At 41.9% G+C, this 17,122-nt stretch overlaps 1 protein-coding gene across 13 annotated transcripts in view; it reads right to left on the bottom strand.

Moving 5' to 3' along the window:
• The window catches only part of Unc79 (unc-79 homolog, NALCN channel complex subunit), a 228,201-nt gene that overhangs the window by 77,252 nt on the left and 133,827 nt on the right, over positions 1-17,122 (bottom strand). For 8 of the 13 annotated variants that reach the window (XM_060388089.1, XM_060388081.1, XM_060388088.1 and 5 more), the window contains 8 exons: positions 14,124-14,265; positions 12,655-12,734; positions 12,414-12,562; positions 9,224-9,381; positions 8,608-8,789; positions 5,940-6,141; positions 5,196-5,375; positions 3,700-3,765 (listed from right to left, as the gene is read on the bottom strand). In XM_060388089.1, the coding sequence (XP_060244072.1) occupies positions 3,700-3,765; positions 5,196-5,375; positions 5,940-6,141; positions 8,608-8,789; positions 9,224-9,381; positions 12,414-12,562; positions 12,655-12,734; positions 14,124-14,265 (1,159 nt within the window). The remainder of the gene's footprint in view (positions 1-3,699; positions 3,766-5,195; positions 5,376-5,939; positions 6,142-8,607; positions 8,790-9,223; positions 9,382-12,413; positions 12,563-12,654; positions 12,735-14,123; positions 14,266-17,122) is intronic. The other 5 variants (XM_060388091.1, XM_060388080.1, XM_060388087.1 and 2 more) reach the window with 2 other exon arrangements.

Below are 17,122 nucleotides of genomic sequence, written 5' to 3'. Positions count from 1 at the left end.
GTGTGTGTGTGTGTGTGTGTGTATGTATCCAGACCACTATGGGTGGTAGCATCCCTGGTCCTAAGTGGTGTAAAAAAGCAAACTAAGAAAGCCATAGGGAGCAAGCCAAAAGCAGCATCCCTCCTCGGCCTCTGCTTCAGTTCCTGCCTCCAGGCTCCCACCTTGAGTTCCTGCCCTGATTTCCCTTCATGATGGATGGTGAGCTGAAAGACACACCCTTTCTTCCATGGGTGTGTTCAGTCATGGGGGTTATCACAGCAACAGAAAACAAACTAGAACAGTGTCTACCAATGAAAACCTGGATGAAAAGGCCCCTGTGGCTTCAGCTGATGACATGCTCCCCTTCTGCTGAGGCTCATGGAGCCACCCTGGGTACTACCACTTCTTGTTCCACATGAGCTCTCACTGATGGTCGAGGTTATCCCCCTTACTTGCCCATAAGCAAGTTGAGACTGTAAATATTTCTCATGCATCTTTGTACTCCATGTTTCCTGGCACAGTAGATGCAGAAATGTTTGTTCAGTAAAAGTTCCTTCTCAACACTCTCATTGTTAACACAAGTATGCCCATAGAAACACTGGTATCTCAATGGCCAGCAGGCACTTAGCAAGCCGGGGAGGTGAACACTACAGGACAAAAGAGCTCAGAGAGAAGCTGTTTGACATTCCAGGCTTGGCCACTGAAGAGGAAGCAGAGAAGGCCACCTCATTTTTCACCAGTTCTAACTAGCACAAAGCACCTTTTCTTTTGAGTGTAAAGGTGGGTAAAGAGGTCTACAAATTTCTCTACAGATTGGAAGAATGCATATGCCATGAGGACTGGGCGAGCTCTGCACCAGCCTGGAGAAGGTCTTTTGTGTGGACACTGTAGGCCTGAACACCAGGTCAGCCAGATTGCTGTCCTCATGTGTTCCAAGACAGAAGTTCATAAAGCAAGCCAAGTCTATCAGTCACGTTCCAAAATGATCTGACCTTAAGCCAGGCACAAAGCACGAGCATGGACTGTTGTGGGGTTTTAGTTTTCCTGTCTGTGCACAGAGTGACAAACAGAACTTACACATATCCAAAGCTTCTGTAAAGTCAAAGCTGGGCATCTGTGTAAACACACTACAGCTGGTGAGGTATAAAACTTACGTGAAATGTAACTATATCCTCTTACATTCCAGTTATTCATCTCAGAAGATGAGAAACATGGCAGGATTAAGCAAATTAAAGTCATGTGGTTGGCACCGTTCGTTCAGTATTGAGCTCACGGACCGTCTGAGCCAGGCGCCCAGCTGGCCTTCAGTGGTCACTGTAGACCCACCAAGCCAAAACGCCCACAGCACTGCTCAACACGCAGCTGCACACAACTGCAACAATGTCAGGCCAGCGCTTACAGAGTTTGCAGTCAGAAGGAGCACAGTGCTGAACTCCCCCCACCCCTGGCAACATACATCCCATCTAGAGAACTTGGAGACTCGGGGTATGAGATCCAGATCTGTCACCAACAAATTTGTGACACCTGTCCCTTCTGTGATATGCTCAGTTTCTTCTCCCGCATGCCAGTGTCAATGCCAGCTACCACATTCCAAGAATGTTATTTATATGAACGAAAGATTTTGGCTTGACTCCTACGAATTACGGAGGAGTGTGGCTTTTTACAGGCCTTGTGGTGTAACACCACCGATCAATAGAAAACCTTCTGTTTTGTTTGCTGTGAATCCTGTGTGAAAGCAAAGGCTGGAAAATCATAAATTGTAAACCCAAGCTCCAAAGTTCAGCATAAACAGCAATTAGAAAACTTTTTATTGCATCATTAAATCACATCTAATTTATCTTAGGCCTAATCAATAGGAAGTCTGAACAGAGGGGCTTGTTGCCTACACTGACCACCAGTCTGTTTGTTAAGCAGCAAGCACTTCCATGCTTCTCTATCCTGTACCATTTTCTGATGGGGCGCACCTCTGCTTCCAAGTGAAGACATCAGTATCCAGCAAAGGATAATTTAAAGATGCAACAATAATTCCATGCCACCTTAAAAGCTGGGCCAACCGCTTCCAAACCTCGGCAAGCTCTCCTCATGGTGTTGTCATGGGGGATTCTCTGTCCAGAAGTTCTAACTTCATAGTTAGTTTAAACAATGCTGTCATCAGCCCCTTTCCACCCAGTTGTGCTGGGGGATAATGAGTTGCTCCAGGCTTTTCTTAACTTCAGCAAACACATGGACATTTTCCTGCAGAGACGTGAGGGGCTCCTTTGGTTAGATTATTAGAATAGATAATAATAGCTAAAGACTGGCCTTCCAAGGAAGTGCAGAGAAGAAGACCAAGACTCAAGACAAAATGAAGGAGCTCTATGAAGCTGCCTAAGAATTTTCGTCAAAAGGCCTCACTGAAGAGAAAATGGATCGCACCTTTCTTTAGAAGATTTATTTATTTTTATGTCTATGTGGTCTTTGCCTTCAGGCATATAAGTGCACTATGTGTGGCCCATATTTGGTACCCTAAGAGGCCAGAAGAGGGTGTCAGATCCCCTAGAACTGGAATTACAGACAACTGTGTCCCATCTGTGGGTGCTGGGAATTGAACCTGGGTCCTCTGTGAGAGCAGTGAGTACTCTAAATCACCGAGCCATCTCTCCAGCCCAAATCTCACCTTTCTAATGACACTGAGTGTCATGAGATCAGAAGTTCTTATAAATTCCTCTATCTTTCCCTCTCCCCAAAGAAGACATGTATATAAAGCAAAGAAAAGGGACTCAGGCACGTGTTTGTCATTCTGTATCTTTTGATCCTTTTCAAAGTAGAAAGGAGACTTTTTGCCAACACCTACTTCCTGTATTCGCAATCTCTGGGGCCTTTTCATCTCTCCCACTCCTGAATTTCCAGGTTTCGGGAGCTTTTTTATAACATGCAATTCTCATAATCTTCAAAGTCTCCTTACATAAGTTTTTTCCTCAAGGTGTCACTCAATACCATTCTGAAAAATTTTAACTTAAAATTATACTCAGATGAAAACCCAAAAGTTTATAGAATGACAGTGAGCCACTGAGGTTCATGTGACAGACATGCAGGCTCCTCTCAGTGAGCAATGGCAGTGTTTGCGTGAACAGGGTTGAGTTAGGAATGTCCTTGCCAACATCTGCTCAACGCTTGGGGTACTTCATGCTAAGTTATGACCCAATAAGGAACGTGACATGATAATTTACACTGCGTCACCCCAAAGAAGACCTTCAGATCCTCCAAACAATGGAAATGATCCTGAGAAACAGAAACGCTCAGACTTGCAAGGAACCAAGAGCAGCTACGAGGATGAGCAGATGGTGACTCAAACATAAAACCTTTCAAAATGCAAATGAAGTGTATGTTTTACCTAAAGAAAACTCTTATCTATGAACACAGTGTTTCTATGTGTAGCTTACACATACAAACACAAGTCATATAGCAGCAAGGAGCGCAATCCTAGCACACTTGCTGGCCAGGGAGAGGTGGGCAATTAATTACATGCTTCTTACTGGACCAAGAGTCAATGCAATCAGAAATCATCTGCTGAGAAAGCAATGCAAAGAATTGGCATATTAGTGGTCCAGACACTTGGGACCCTTTGGGGCTCGTAAATCCTAATATCACTCTGGTCCAGTGAGAAACACTGGGTTCTTTACCTTAGCCACCTATGATAGAGACACTTGCACACGGCCCTTCAACGTTGGAAGTACCCACCTGGAGTCTGTTCAGGTGTCCCACCGAGAGCCGGGGCAGACTGCTCATGCCTGGTCAACCTCACAGCTTAAAAATCAACAACAACTCTAATGAAATAAGCGTTAAAGACAACTTGAGCCTAGAAAAAAAAATACTCAGGGCTGACTGCACTGGCTAGCAGAGGCAAGCTTAGTTTTCTTATTTGTAATTAACATCACATGAAAGATGTTTACTCCAAAACTTCTGTATTTTGCTTCTGATCTCAAGAAAAATCTCTTAATGTCACTGATTCAAAAAACATCAAAATGGCTGTGTAAATTAATTAACAAGGACTAAGAATAAATAAAAAGAACACCCCAACTTAGTCAGTTAGGTTATCAAAGGGCTAGAATGCTCATATAAAAGTTGCAGTTAATTTAATCTAGGGTTGGTGTCTGGGTCTGAGAGCAGCTTCTTCCTGGGCCAATATTCTTCAGTGTGATTAACTTTGCTCCCTGAGAAGATAAGGCTATTAATTACTCATAAAGCTCTCTATCAACTCTCCTAAGGTTCAAAATACCACATACTCAGAGCTTGTCATACGAAAGGAAAAATGTAGCAAAGAAAATCAAATCATATTTATGATCAACATGATTATGTTATATCAAGTTGCTCTCTAATACATGCCAATGGAAATGCAAATCTTTCTGCTTTGGACAGAAGTGTGCTCAAGATGTTAACTGATGGGTTTCACAGGTTGTGTTTAAGATTAACTCGCTTAAATACACTCATTCACTCAGTGAATCGTTTAAATATACTCACTCATTCAGTGATTCGGTTCTGCAGGTTTTATTATTTGCCACTTATGTGCTGTTGTTTAACACTAGTATTTATCTAGTCATTTGGTTATTTAAGAAAACTCATTCTCTTTAAGAACATAATATAAAGATCTTTATAAAATAAATGTGTGCGGTCTTTTCATATTGACAACAAAACTTATTTCTGTTGATAAGTTATCAGAAGTTGAACAGGAATCCAACTTCTCTTTAGCCTGATTTTTCTTTTGCAAAAGCCACCATCTCTACCGCTTTTTCTGAGGAGTTATGTGGTTGTCCCTAGCACTCAGGAAATGACAATCATTCAACATTTCAACACTACCCCTTTGGCTGCATGACTTTTATTATCTAAGCCTCATTTAGAAAGCACTCACGTTCCCAGGCTGCCATGCATGCCCTTATATTCTAACACTCGGAAAGAAACGTCTCCTCTAAGCCTCAGGCCAAGCTTCGGTGGGTTCGCTGCCTTCTATATCTTAGAACTACTGCTACATCAGTCAAGATTCTGCTGCACCCACAAACTCCAGAAAGCCACCCGTGACCTTTACGTCCCTGGGGTGTTTTTTCCAGGGAGTCTGAGGACTGAATGTTAACAGGCTCAGTTTTCTAACTTTTCTACTCTCTGTGAACACTCAACAAGACACATTAGCTCCAGAACAACAGCAAACAGATGTCACAGGAGAAGGAAGAAAGATACTCAACGGATTTTGGACGTCAGGGTCTCGGGGAGAGAGAGTGCCCTCTTGGATTCCGCGGGTCCTTTCACACTGTCCCTCAGAGATCGCACACTCTTCTGACGGTTTCTTGCAAAGCGTGCTCTCTTGATCTTCCACAAGGCAGCATCACTGAGGTTGGCAACATTGGTTCTCACAGCAGTGATGGCTTTGCAAAAGGGATTAAAGACATTATTCTTTTCCTTGGCTGGCCATGTGATACAGTTATTTTGAAATAATCCATCTGAGTATAGCTTTGGGATAAGAAGATGTTTCATAAGTGCATGAATCCTCCACCTCCCTCTATGACCTTACCTTAAAAAAAATCATGACAACTATCTATCGTGGACTATCACTTTGCTGTTTAACTCATGAGGTTTGAATATCTATTTTTTTTTACATTTTCCTCATGAATGCAGAGCCTTAGGCAACAAAATAATAAGCAGATGGGATTTGCACAGCACAAAGGTGTCTCCAAAGTCTGCTCATAGACATTTCCAACCTAACAACTGGGTAATACTTTAAAAAAAAAAAAGCCAGTCGCAGATGGTTAATATGTGTCCCTGGAAAGTGAGGAAAATTCAGATCTGACATTGTTGTAACATGCTTAAGTCTACATATTAGCAACATAAACACTCAACATGAGATCAAGACATCCTCTTCCATGTGGGGAAGGAACTACACCAAGTGTCTCAGCTGGGACTGTTTACAGCATGTCTTTTGTCTTACTCACTTGTAGGAAAAGGAAATTCTTTGTTGCAATCCAAATGCAGCTGAGCTTCCAGAGAAAGTGTCTCAAATCTGTTGACAAAGAACTCCCAACTCAAGGCAGGAATATCTTGCTTAAGAAAATGCAAGAGTAAAAGCTTGCTCAGGATAGTGGGTCGGTCCTTAACCACAGTGTCGAACTGGAAGTCAAGGCAAAGACAAAGACCCTGGAACAGAGGGATGAGACATCAACATCTGAGAGTCTTCAAAGAAAATGTGACAGTCGGTGGAATAAGGCAATGTCCCCAAGGCAAATATCCCACGGGAATCTTTCTGATCACATGCATTTGAAGAGAAAAACACACAAAGTGAGTTCCTCCTGATGTCACGATACCTCTTCAGTTTTGATCCAGAAATGTGAACTAAGTGTATGTCGTTCACCTTCTAAATTTTAAATGGCATCCACCTCATCCAAATACCAGTGCATCTTTTTTTGATGTCCATAGTTGTCACTGGGAAGCACACTTGCAACATTCTGTTCTCTTTTATTATTGTGTGTGTGTGTGTGTGTGTGTGTGCGTGCACACATGTGCACACATGCATGCTTATACCACAGCACACGTGGAGGCCACAGGATAGCTTTTAGAAGCCCATTCTCTCCCACAGCAGGGATTTGAATTCAGGTTCTAAGACTTGTGCCTCAAGCACCTGTACATACTGAGCCACATCACTCGTCCCTAAACTACATTTTTAGCAGATAGGAGAAGATGGTCATTAAATTTTCTTACAATTCTAAGCTGTGTGTTCATAAAAGAACAAAAAAGTCATCCTTACTTCTTGGAATGTGAGCAAAACACACACGCGCACACACACATTAAAACTTTTAAAAGTGGAAATGGGTGGAACATCTATTTTCTTTTTTTTTTAGTATTTTCTTTCTTTTTAATTTATTTTTATTTTATGTGCATACATGCTTGCATGTATGTCTGTGTGAGGCTATCAGACCTTGGATTTACAGACAGTTGTGAGCTGCCATGTGGGTGGTAGAAACTGAACTGGGTCCTCTGGAAGAGCGATCAGTGCTCTTGACCTCTGAGCCATCTTTCCAGCCCAGAACGTCTACTTTTCTAGTCAACGAGCCTTCCTTTTAACCCGATTCAAATTCTAAAATGTTAACTTATCCAGCCATCCCATTAGTCCGTTCTACCACCACTCAGTGAATAGCCCTGAGCGACAGAGGGGCATCGACTGCCTGGAGAGTCAACTGGCAAGAACTATCCAGAAGACAGCTGAGGTTCATAGCACAGTGTGCCTTGGGCAGCACAGCCCTGCATTCTTCCAGCTCCTACCCACGTGGCCTTTTTTCCTGCTACGTCTTACAACAAATGAAAACCCTTTAGACCAGAGAGAACGAGGGAAGAAGGGAAGGGGGAGAAAGAGAAGGGGTGGGAAGAGAAAGAGTCGGTTAACAACATAGACTTTATTTTGAGTCAGACTGGAGTCTATCCAAGGCCTAACTGTGACTCTGAAAACATAGCTTTACCTTTCCAACACTCAGGTTCTCCAGCCGTAACAACAGGGTTCTACAAAAAGCTATTCTAAGGGTTGTAGGAGGTGATGAAACATGGGACACGTCTACCACTCGTCGCTGGCAGGGCAGTACCTGTCTGACAAATGTCAGTTCTTGCCTTTGTTATTAGTTTTGATAAGAACAACAAAATTCAAACCAGCATCAGTGTACAAAACCAATATAGACGCTAGTATTGGCTGTCACTAATGCACTGTGTGCCCTTTGCTAAGTGCTACGGTCTCTCTGAGGCTGGCTTTGTTATTGCAGCAAGAAGTTATCATGAAAGATAAATATGCAACCCTCTCCAGGCCACCTACTTGTGTCTCTTTGGTTTTGATTCCTGATGTTTTATTTGGTGGCATCCTTTCCCACCATGCTTCACTTTGATTCCCCTTAGAATCTAGCCTCTAACAGCAGCTCCAGGCCACAGGCCAACTGAACAGTACGAAATCAACCAGCCTACTTTAAAAATGTGCCCTCCTTCCTGCCACACACAACAATTGCATCTGTCCAAAAATTATGTCAACATATGGAAAAAACATTTTTAAAAGTCGTATTAATGAATGAAATAAGATGCCTTTAATAAGATGCTTCTGGCATGTTTTTCCCACTCTACAGGGAGAATTTGGGCTAAGAGAGATCTCTTCATGTTTTCATTATAATTTAAAAAGCACACATTTGAACACAAAGATCTCTCCTGCTACCATCACCGATATATGAGTTTGCATGGTGCTGCAGGCTAAATATTTGTGTCCATTCCCCTAAAATTTCACTATGCTGAAACCCAATCACCAGTGAGTCTTTGGGGGAAGACACAGCCATGTAGATAGAGTTCTCACAAATAGGCTTCTTGTCCTTAAACAAAGGCCTGGGCACTATTAAAGACATCATCCATGAACCAGCAAGCAGGCCCTTATCAGACAATGAATCTACAAGCACCTTGATCATGGACCTCCCAGACTCCAGAATTATTATATATATATACATACACTATGGCTTTATAAGCTACCCTGTTTGTGGTATGTTGATATAGTATTGCTAAATGAGGCATGTGACAAAAGTCAATGGTTGGAGGTATTGACAGTCAGTGTGCGGGGCTATAATAATACAGCTCCCCCACTACCTGCAGTGCTGGCCTCTTTATGGTGTCAAGCAGGAGACCGGCTCTGGTAGCCACCGCAGGGTTGACATCCTCCACAGCTGTGAGAAAGCAGCAGAAGGCATGTGCCAGCGAGTACTTCAGCAGGTGGTTTTTGGTCACCGAGTGAATATCCAAAAACCTACAAATGACAGCTACTTTTTCCACTGCAATATAAAATACAGAGGACAAAGGGCATACATGTATATGTTAACATATATTACAAATATTTTACACTTTTTTATTTAAAATATTATTTCATTTATTTATTTATTTATTTACTTGTAGTGGGGGCATGCATGTGACAAAGGACATATGAGGAAATCAGAAAACAGCTGTGGGAGTTGGTTTTCTCCTTCCAGTAGACCAAACTCAAGTCTTCAGGCTTGGAGACAAGTAACTTTACCACCCACTGAGCCATTTCACTGGTCCTGTATTGACAATTTAAGCCTCATGAAAACTGAACCCCATAAAAAAGTTAACTTGGGGCTCTTACATGGAAATTTTAAATATCAACCATGACGGCCAAAAATAAATTTCAGAACTGGGCATCTGGTTTACCTTGTGACCCAGAGGATTTTTAACCACTATATAGAAGTACCTGCTTCAAACCTCATCTTCCAGTCTTTGCTGTTGAAGTTTCCGTTTATGATTGTCCAGAATATGTCAGCACCATGAGGAAGTGACAGAGCGTGAAGAAGGAGAGGAACTGCCAGTGAAGACAGCTGAGAGAACTCAGACTTAATGACTCTCCACAGGCTGGGGAGGCAAGGAGCAGCAAAGACGTTAGTCATCACCACCTTTTCAGAGGGCAAGAGCTTATTCTCTTAACTTATGGGTGGTGCAGAGAGCAGGTGCTGGTAGGATGCTCTGGGTGAGAGTGCATCATCCACAAAAATATCAGCCTCCAAGAAACATTTACGCTTTGATCTGTTAATGTTTCCTGAACACATTTTTATGTAGCAATATTGAAAACCCACTTTAAAACATAAACATTTAACTCCATACGTAAATTCAGCTATGTAAATGAATTAAATAATACACACAATTAAGTTATATTAAAATGATAGTATTGTTTCTTCTGTGACTAACTAGAAAGTATCATTGTTGATTTTTGCTGCCAGCAGCCTTTTCACCCTTTGAATGGCAAAGAATAATACTTGGTCTGCTAACAAAAGCTTCTCCAAGAACTGACAAGGTTGCTGCTCGAGGTCTCCCACTTTTCCTGTCATAAGGATGAGCACAACATATTTTCCAAAGTACGTCACTGTCCTGAACAGATTAACCTAAGAGTAAGCAGGCACATGATCCACACTTCAGGCTGTCAGATCCTTTCCCAGGACTCTGGGAGACAGGGGTCTCTCCTTCAGAAACTTCATGACTGAAAAACGATGTCAATCAAGAGCTGCCAGGGACCCATGTCCCAGGGTCAGCTTGCCTAGAAAGAAGCCAACATTTAGTTGGATCTAGTAGGCTAAGATGAAACTGGGCTAAGTAGTGAAAGGATGGGGGAAAAGGGAGAGGAAGAAGAGAGACCTGATATTCAGTACATCCCTGGCCAATGTCTTCACTTCTGAGTCCCCAAGCATTAGCCAAAAGGGAACCCAAACTTTGAACCCACTCCTCCAAAACAGGTAAGCTCCCTTCCTGTCTCCACCATGCCCTTTGTTCTTATTTATACTATCTGCTGCCTGAGCCTGGTTCCTCTAACTTTTGGCTCTACAACTCTCTTCTCTGAGGCTCTTTCAGCTGACCTTCATCCCATAATGATGATTCAAATGTACTTGCTCCAGTCCCAATCCTTGGTCCAGAATGGTTCTTGTCCACCTTCGATCTGTGTAGAATAGTCACTTGCCGCATAACACTGGACTTGTGTGTGACTTGTGTGTGCACAGGACATGTCTTTGTTTTCCCAAGGTCTTACTACAGTTTTTCACTTGGAGGTGGTTGTCAAGGCTGTCCCTTCCTTCAGCCTCAAAAGTAGACCAATGTAAGGTGCAGGTGTGTGTGTGTGTTTGTGTGTGTGTGTGCATGCATACCCATATGTGTGCACACCTGTGTGTGAAGGCAGACATGCCCATGAGTGTGCATGTGGAGGCCAGAAGCTGTCTAAGTGTTTTCTCTATTGCCTTCCAGCCCTCTTCTTGACACAGGGTTTCTCCATGTACCTGGAGTTCATGGCTTTAGCTAGACTGACTGGCCTTCAAGCCCCCAAGACGGGCTTGTCTCTGCCTCCCAGAAAGTTGGGGTTACAAGTGGCAAGCCTGGCTTTTGCCTGGATAACTGAGGATCCAAACTAAGGTCCTCACCCTTATACAGTGAGCACTTTCTCCTCTGAGACTTCTCCTGAACCCAAAAGTAGAGCAAGCTGAACAACAGTCTGATCCCTCTTTATATTTATTATTCATCCCTTCCCAGACTAGACTGAACAATCTGCAAAGTACCTAGAATAGTATTTTGGTTTAAAATTATTTCAAGTCATTATATTTGTTGAATGAAAAAAAAAATGAACAAAGTAAGTAAGGGCAGAGCCTCTTGCTTTTGTTACAACTTTACAAACAAGCCTTTTCTGAGTATCAGACTATTCTCTGACATATAAAATGATCCTTTTCTGGATTGCCTCCAGGAAGACTATAATAAATATCTGAAGGTGCTCAGAAAGAAAGCACCGTAAACCTAGGGCACTGTTTTATTAGTATTCTCAAAACCTCTATCTCTAAAAAGCAAGGAAAACGGCACCCAGTGGGGTTCAGAATCCACAGTTTCTAGTTCTAGCAAGATTGTCATCTTACTGTTGCAGTGCTGGCTTCTGGCGGGGGAGGGTGCAGGCAGGGAAGGACTTAGTTTTCACTAAAAGGCTGGCCACTGGGAGTCTGACCATGCTCCAGTGAATATACAGACACAAATTTCTTTCTCTCTTTTTCTTTTTTTTTTTTTGGGGGGGGGAAGGGGCGCAGGGGTTACAAGGTGGGGGGAAGCAGACCTGGAAAGACTGTGTTCAGAGTTCATAATGTGAAATACCCAAATAATAAATAAAAATATTATGTGAAAAAATATTTTCTTCCTTAAAGCCTGAATGAAAGGATAGAACCAAGTTAATAAATACGTTAAATTGGAGGGGGGAGATTGCCATCTTATTAAATTACACTCATCAGCATTATTTGCCACTGGTGTTTTCCTAGATTCTACTATATGTTCTCTCTCTGTGTCTCTGTCTCTGTCTCTGTCTCTCTCTCTCTCTGTGTGTGTGTGTGGGTGTGGGTGGGTGTCTGTCTGTCTGTCTGTCTCTCTTTGCATTTTTTAAAAATTTAACCACTTTACAGCCTGATGCCAGCCTCCTTCCTCCTCTCCTCTGGGTCCCTCCTACTACTATAGTTTAATTCACCTTATTATTACATTTCTTATTGTACCGGTGTGGCCTGACGGAATCTAGTAAGCAAACATTACTATCTTCATACTTAGACAAAATAAAAGAAAAAAAAAAAGTAAAGTTGGGTGGGTGTGGTGTCCCACGCCTTATATCTCAGCTCTCAGGAGGCAAAGGCAGGTGGATCTCTGTGAGTTCAAGGCCAGCCTGGTCTACATAGTGAGTCCTAGGCAAACCAGGGTTACACAGTGAGACCCTGCCCGAAGAACAAAAACAGAAAGGAAGGAAGAAGGAAGGCGGGAAGCTTCTTTATCAAATTAAGGTTCTGGGAAAGAAAACCAAATGAAATAGAGTAAGTCTTGCTCTCACTTTAATTCTTACAACTGAAGCCCAAATTGTAAAGAAAAATGTTATCAGCACATACCTTGCAATCAACATATGGTCCTGAATATAGGCTAAAAATTGAGGATGGTCTTTCCTTGCAGTGTACAAACATTCTCCATGCAGACAGAGAATCTTCAGGCAATTGAGCATATTAAAAAGAATGTCTGGCTCTTCAAACTTAGCCATTTCCTATGCAAAAGAACACATCATTACTACACTTTCCAAAACAGCAAACAGTTCCAAACCCAAACCAAATATTCAAATATATCAGAAAAATCTACCTGGAAAATGGTATATATTAGCCTCAATGTTACTGGAAGCTGTTGGTAGCAAAATTTTCTTTCCGTATCATTCTTTACTGCTATGGAAAAATAGTTAGAGAAAGGTTAGGCTAACTTCTTTCCTCCCAACATTCATCCATTCATCAAGATCATGAAACCAGAGAGGGTGAAAAGGTACAAAATGCATTACCATGTATGTAGAATGTTTTCATTTCCTTTTTATATTACTAAGTGCCCATTGGGCATGAGAGTATATGCCTTTAGTTCCAGCACTTGGGAGGCAGAGAGGCAGGTGGGTCCCTGTGAGTTCAAGGCCAGCCTGTTCTACAAAGCAAGTCCAGAACAACCAAGGTTACACAGAGTAACCCTGTCTCCAATAACAATAATAATATAATTAAACCAGTCAACCAATCCTCAACAAACACCTTAGCCTGTGCCCTTCTGTGAGAAAATAAAGAAAACCTTCAAAGTGTAAGGTTCTCGGCCCCCATTTTTCACTTCAGAGTCCCCATGTTATCCTGGTGTCTTTGGCTGTCTGAACCACCCCACCCTCAGTGTGCGCTCCTGTGGTTGAGGGGACTTGGCTTGCCTTCATTAAAAGAAGATAAGCAGGTATGGAAGGGAGAAGTACAGATTGATTAGCACCTAAGGCAAGGCTATGATGTAGACTGACAGATGAGGCATTTTGAAATGCCTGAGTATTTTCCAATGAAAGCACCACCTATGGACGTCTCTTCTTGGGAGGCTCTCCAAACCCTGCCTCTACCTTGCTAGAGGGTAGCTCACAGGTGAACCAGATATCAAAATATAACATGGCAGCATAGAGGGGAAGAGGAGTTCTCAAGACCTCAGCCCTAGCTGAGGCGCCTTTGGCGCTTGATTGGCTTCAGGGAGAGAAGGAGTCCATTGTCCACAAGAGTGTGGCCCTTGGTGGGTCTATCCTGTTCCAGTAGATGGCCTCACACACATGAATACATGGCACAAACTGGAGTCTGTGGACTATCAAAAAAAAAAAAAAGATGAAGGGATGGGGAAGCTGGGGATAGGTTAAGAGGCAAATGGATGAATATGATCAAAATACATTTTAAGAAACTTTCAAAGAATTAGATAAACATTATGTGTTTAAAAACTGCTGCAAGATGGGCAAATGATGTACCGTTGTAGGTTGTGACAATTCCTGGGATCAGAGACAATGACAGCCAAATCCTCTTGGCTTTCTATACTACCAGGATCTAATAATAACATAATAATAATAAGATTCTTTTGCCAGGAAGGGTCTCTACAACTGGTATTCCCCTGGGGCCGTCTATAATAGAGCTGTTCATTTCCTGACATGGTGGGAAATGTTTGATCTGTACTGTCTAAACACAGAAAGCAGCACTGAACTTGTCCAAGCTGCTACTCAGGTAAAAAGTTGTATAAACCAGGAAGTGTACGCTCTGTACTTCCCATCAGCCAAGTTCACCTACCAGCATGCTCTGAGGGTGCTGCTCGGTTGCCTGGATTCTCTCCATGCTTGGCTGCTGGGTTCTCCTCCTCCTCTCCCTCGGGGCCTATAATGAAGTCTGGTCTGGAAGAAAGGAGGCTATCTTCAAGGCTGTCTGTGGGCTCCTGCAATAAATACAACCGTCTAGGTGAGGGGCCATAAAGAGCAGTTTGGTTTATGTCAACAAAAGTCAGTCAGCCTGTTCTACCCAATTTTGTGCTAGCCAAGAAGGCAGAAGCCCTATCTCAGAAAGATTCTGCACCCACACATCTGTCCATCCTATCGAGAGAGATGTACAATGGTGGCTGATGAATCATTTGCTTTCATTCTATTCAGGAAATAAAACACCAAAAATATTGTCTGATCCTCTTAGACAGCTTTCTTAAGTCTCAGAGATCAGTATCCCACTCACAATTTATTGAGGAAGTGAAGACTTCAGACATAATGCCAATTCTGGTTACCTGAACAAATCAATGTTTTAGGTGCAAAAAGTTGCTGTAACGTATGAATTAAAGGGAGCAAAGAGGTACAACTCAAGTGTCTATTAACAGAACGATGGCTCAACAAACTGTCTCTCCACGCCACGGATTGTTAATCAAATACTGACACATGCTACACTTCAGAGGAAGCTTGAGGACACCATGCTAAGTGAGATAAGTCAGTGGCAAGGAACAAATACTGTAAGCACTCACACATCTACAGAGGTCAAAGTTTAGAAATGGTATGAGGAGCTGGGGAGGGAGAGGCAGGCAACTGTTGTTAAAAAGTCCTGGAGAGTCTCCAGTAGGATTTTTGGAGTCACTTATGCATACTATCGTATCATCTGCGAATAGCAAGACTTTTGACCTCTTCCTTTCCAATTTGATCCCCTTGATCTCCTTTAGTTGTCTTATTGCTCTAGCTGGGACTTCAAGCTCTATATTAAAGAGATACAGAGAGAGTGGGCAGCCTTGTCTTGTCCCTGATTTTAGTGGAACAGCTTTAAGTTTATCTCCACCGAATATGACAATATAGGCTTGCTGTACATTGTCTTCATTGTTTTTAGGTTTGGACTTTGTATTCCTGATTTCTCCAAGACTTTTATCATGAAGGAGTATTGGATTTTGTCAAAGGCTTTTTTAGCATCTAATGAGATGATCATGTGTTTTTTTTTTCTTTCAGTTTGTTTATATGGTGGATTACTTTGATGGATTTTTGTGTGTTGAACCATGCCTGCATCCCTGGGTTGAAGGCTACTTGATCATGATGGATGATGTATTTAATGTGTTCTTGGATTCAGTTTGTGATTATTTTATTGAGTATTTCTGCATCAATGTTCATGAGGGAGATTGATCTGAAACTTTCTTTCTATGTTGGGTCCTTGTATGGTTTAGGTATCAAGGTGACTGTGGCCTCATAGAATGAGTTTGGCAATATTCCTTCTGTTTTTATTTTGTAGAATAGTTTGAGGAGTATTGATATTAGCTCTTCTTTGAGTGTTTGGTAGAAGTCTGTGTAAAACCATCTAGCCCTAAGCATTTTATTTTGGTTGGTTGGCTTTTAATGACTGCTTCTATTTCTTTAGGGGTTACTGGATTATTTAAATTATTTACCCAATCTTTATTTAACTTTGGTAAGTTGAATCTACCAAGAAAAATGTCTGTTTCATTTAAATTTTCCAATTTTGTGGAGTACAGGCTTTTGAAGTAAGGCCTAATGATTCTTTGGATTTCCTCAATGCCTGTTGTAATGTTCCCCTTTGCATTTCTGATTTTGTTAATTTGGATATTGTTTCTTTGCCTTTTAGTTAGTTTGGCTAAGGGTTTGTCTATCTTGTTGATTTCCTCAAAGAAGATATCAGAAGATGGAAAGATTTTTCCATACTCACAGATCAGTAGGATTTAAGTAGTAAAAAAATGGCCACCCTACCAAAAACAATCTATAAATTCAATGCAATTCCCATCAAAATTCTAACACAATTCTTCACCCACCTTGAAAGAACAATACTCAAATTCATATGGAAAAATGAAAAACCCAGAAGAGCTAAAATAATCCTGAGACTCACAACCAAACATTGGGTGATATGTATGGAGTGACAGGAGCTCCATAAAAAACCAACAGAGCCAACTAACTGGGGCCCGAGGAGCTTGCTGAGACTGAAGCCCCAACCAAAGACCATGCACTAACTGACGTAGACTCCCTACAAAAATGTAGTAGATGGGCAGTTAAAGCTTCATGTGGGTCCTCTAGAAGGGAAATGGGGACTGCATCGAAGACAGACTCACTGCTTTTTTATCACTTCCCCCCGGCGGGACTACCTTGCCAGGCTACAAAGGAAGAAGACATACATCCTGATATAACTTAATGAACTGGGGTGGATGGGAAAGGGAGTTCCCATTTTCTGAAGAAAAGGGGAGGAGGCAGAGGAAGAGGGGCAGGGCTGGGAGGGGAGGAGGAACAGGGTTACAACAAGGATGTAAAGTGAATAAATTCATTCATTCATTAAAGAATTTTTTAAAATCCTGTACAAAAAAAGAACTTCCAGAGGTATCACCATTCCTGATTTCAAGTTGTACTACACAGTGAAAGTAATAAAAACTGCATGGTATTAGCCTTGAAATAGACAGGTTGATCAATGAAATCAAACCGAAGACCCAGAAATAAACTCCAAAACCCATGGACAATTGATTTTTAAGAAAGAAGCCAAAACCATACAAGGCGAAAAAGAAAATGTGTTCTTCAACAAATGGTGCTGGTCTAACTGGATGTCTGCATTGTAGAAGAATGCAAATAGATTCATATTTATGTCCCTGCACAAAACTCAAGTCCTAATGGATCAAAGACCTCAACATAAAACCAGATACACTAAATCTAATAGGAAAGACAGTAGGGAAAAAGCCTTGAACTTACTGAAACAAGAGACAACTTACTGAAGAAAACACCAAAAGCTCAGGCACTAAGATCAACAATTAATAAACGGGACCTCATGAAACTGAAAAGCTT

This window comes from Meriones unguiculatus, chromosome 7 (genome assembly GCF_030254825.1).
Source record: "Meriones unguiculatus strain TT.TT164.6M chromosome 7, Bangor_MerUng_6.1, whole genome shotgun sequence".
Lineage (NCBI taxonomy): Eukaryota > Metazoa > Chordata > Mammalia > Rodentia > Muridae > Meriones > Meriones unguiculatus.
Note: the sequence above shows the minus strand (reverse complement) of the source record. Positions and strands in the feature narration are given on the sequence as shown.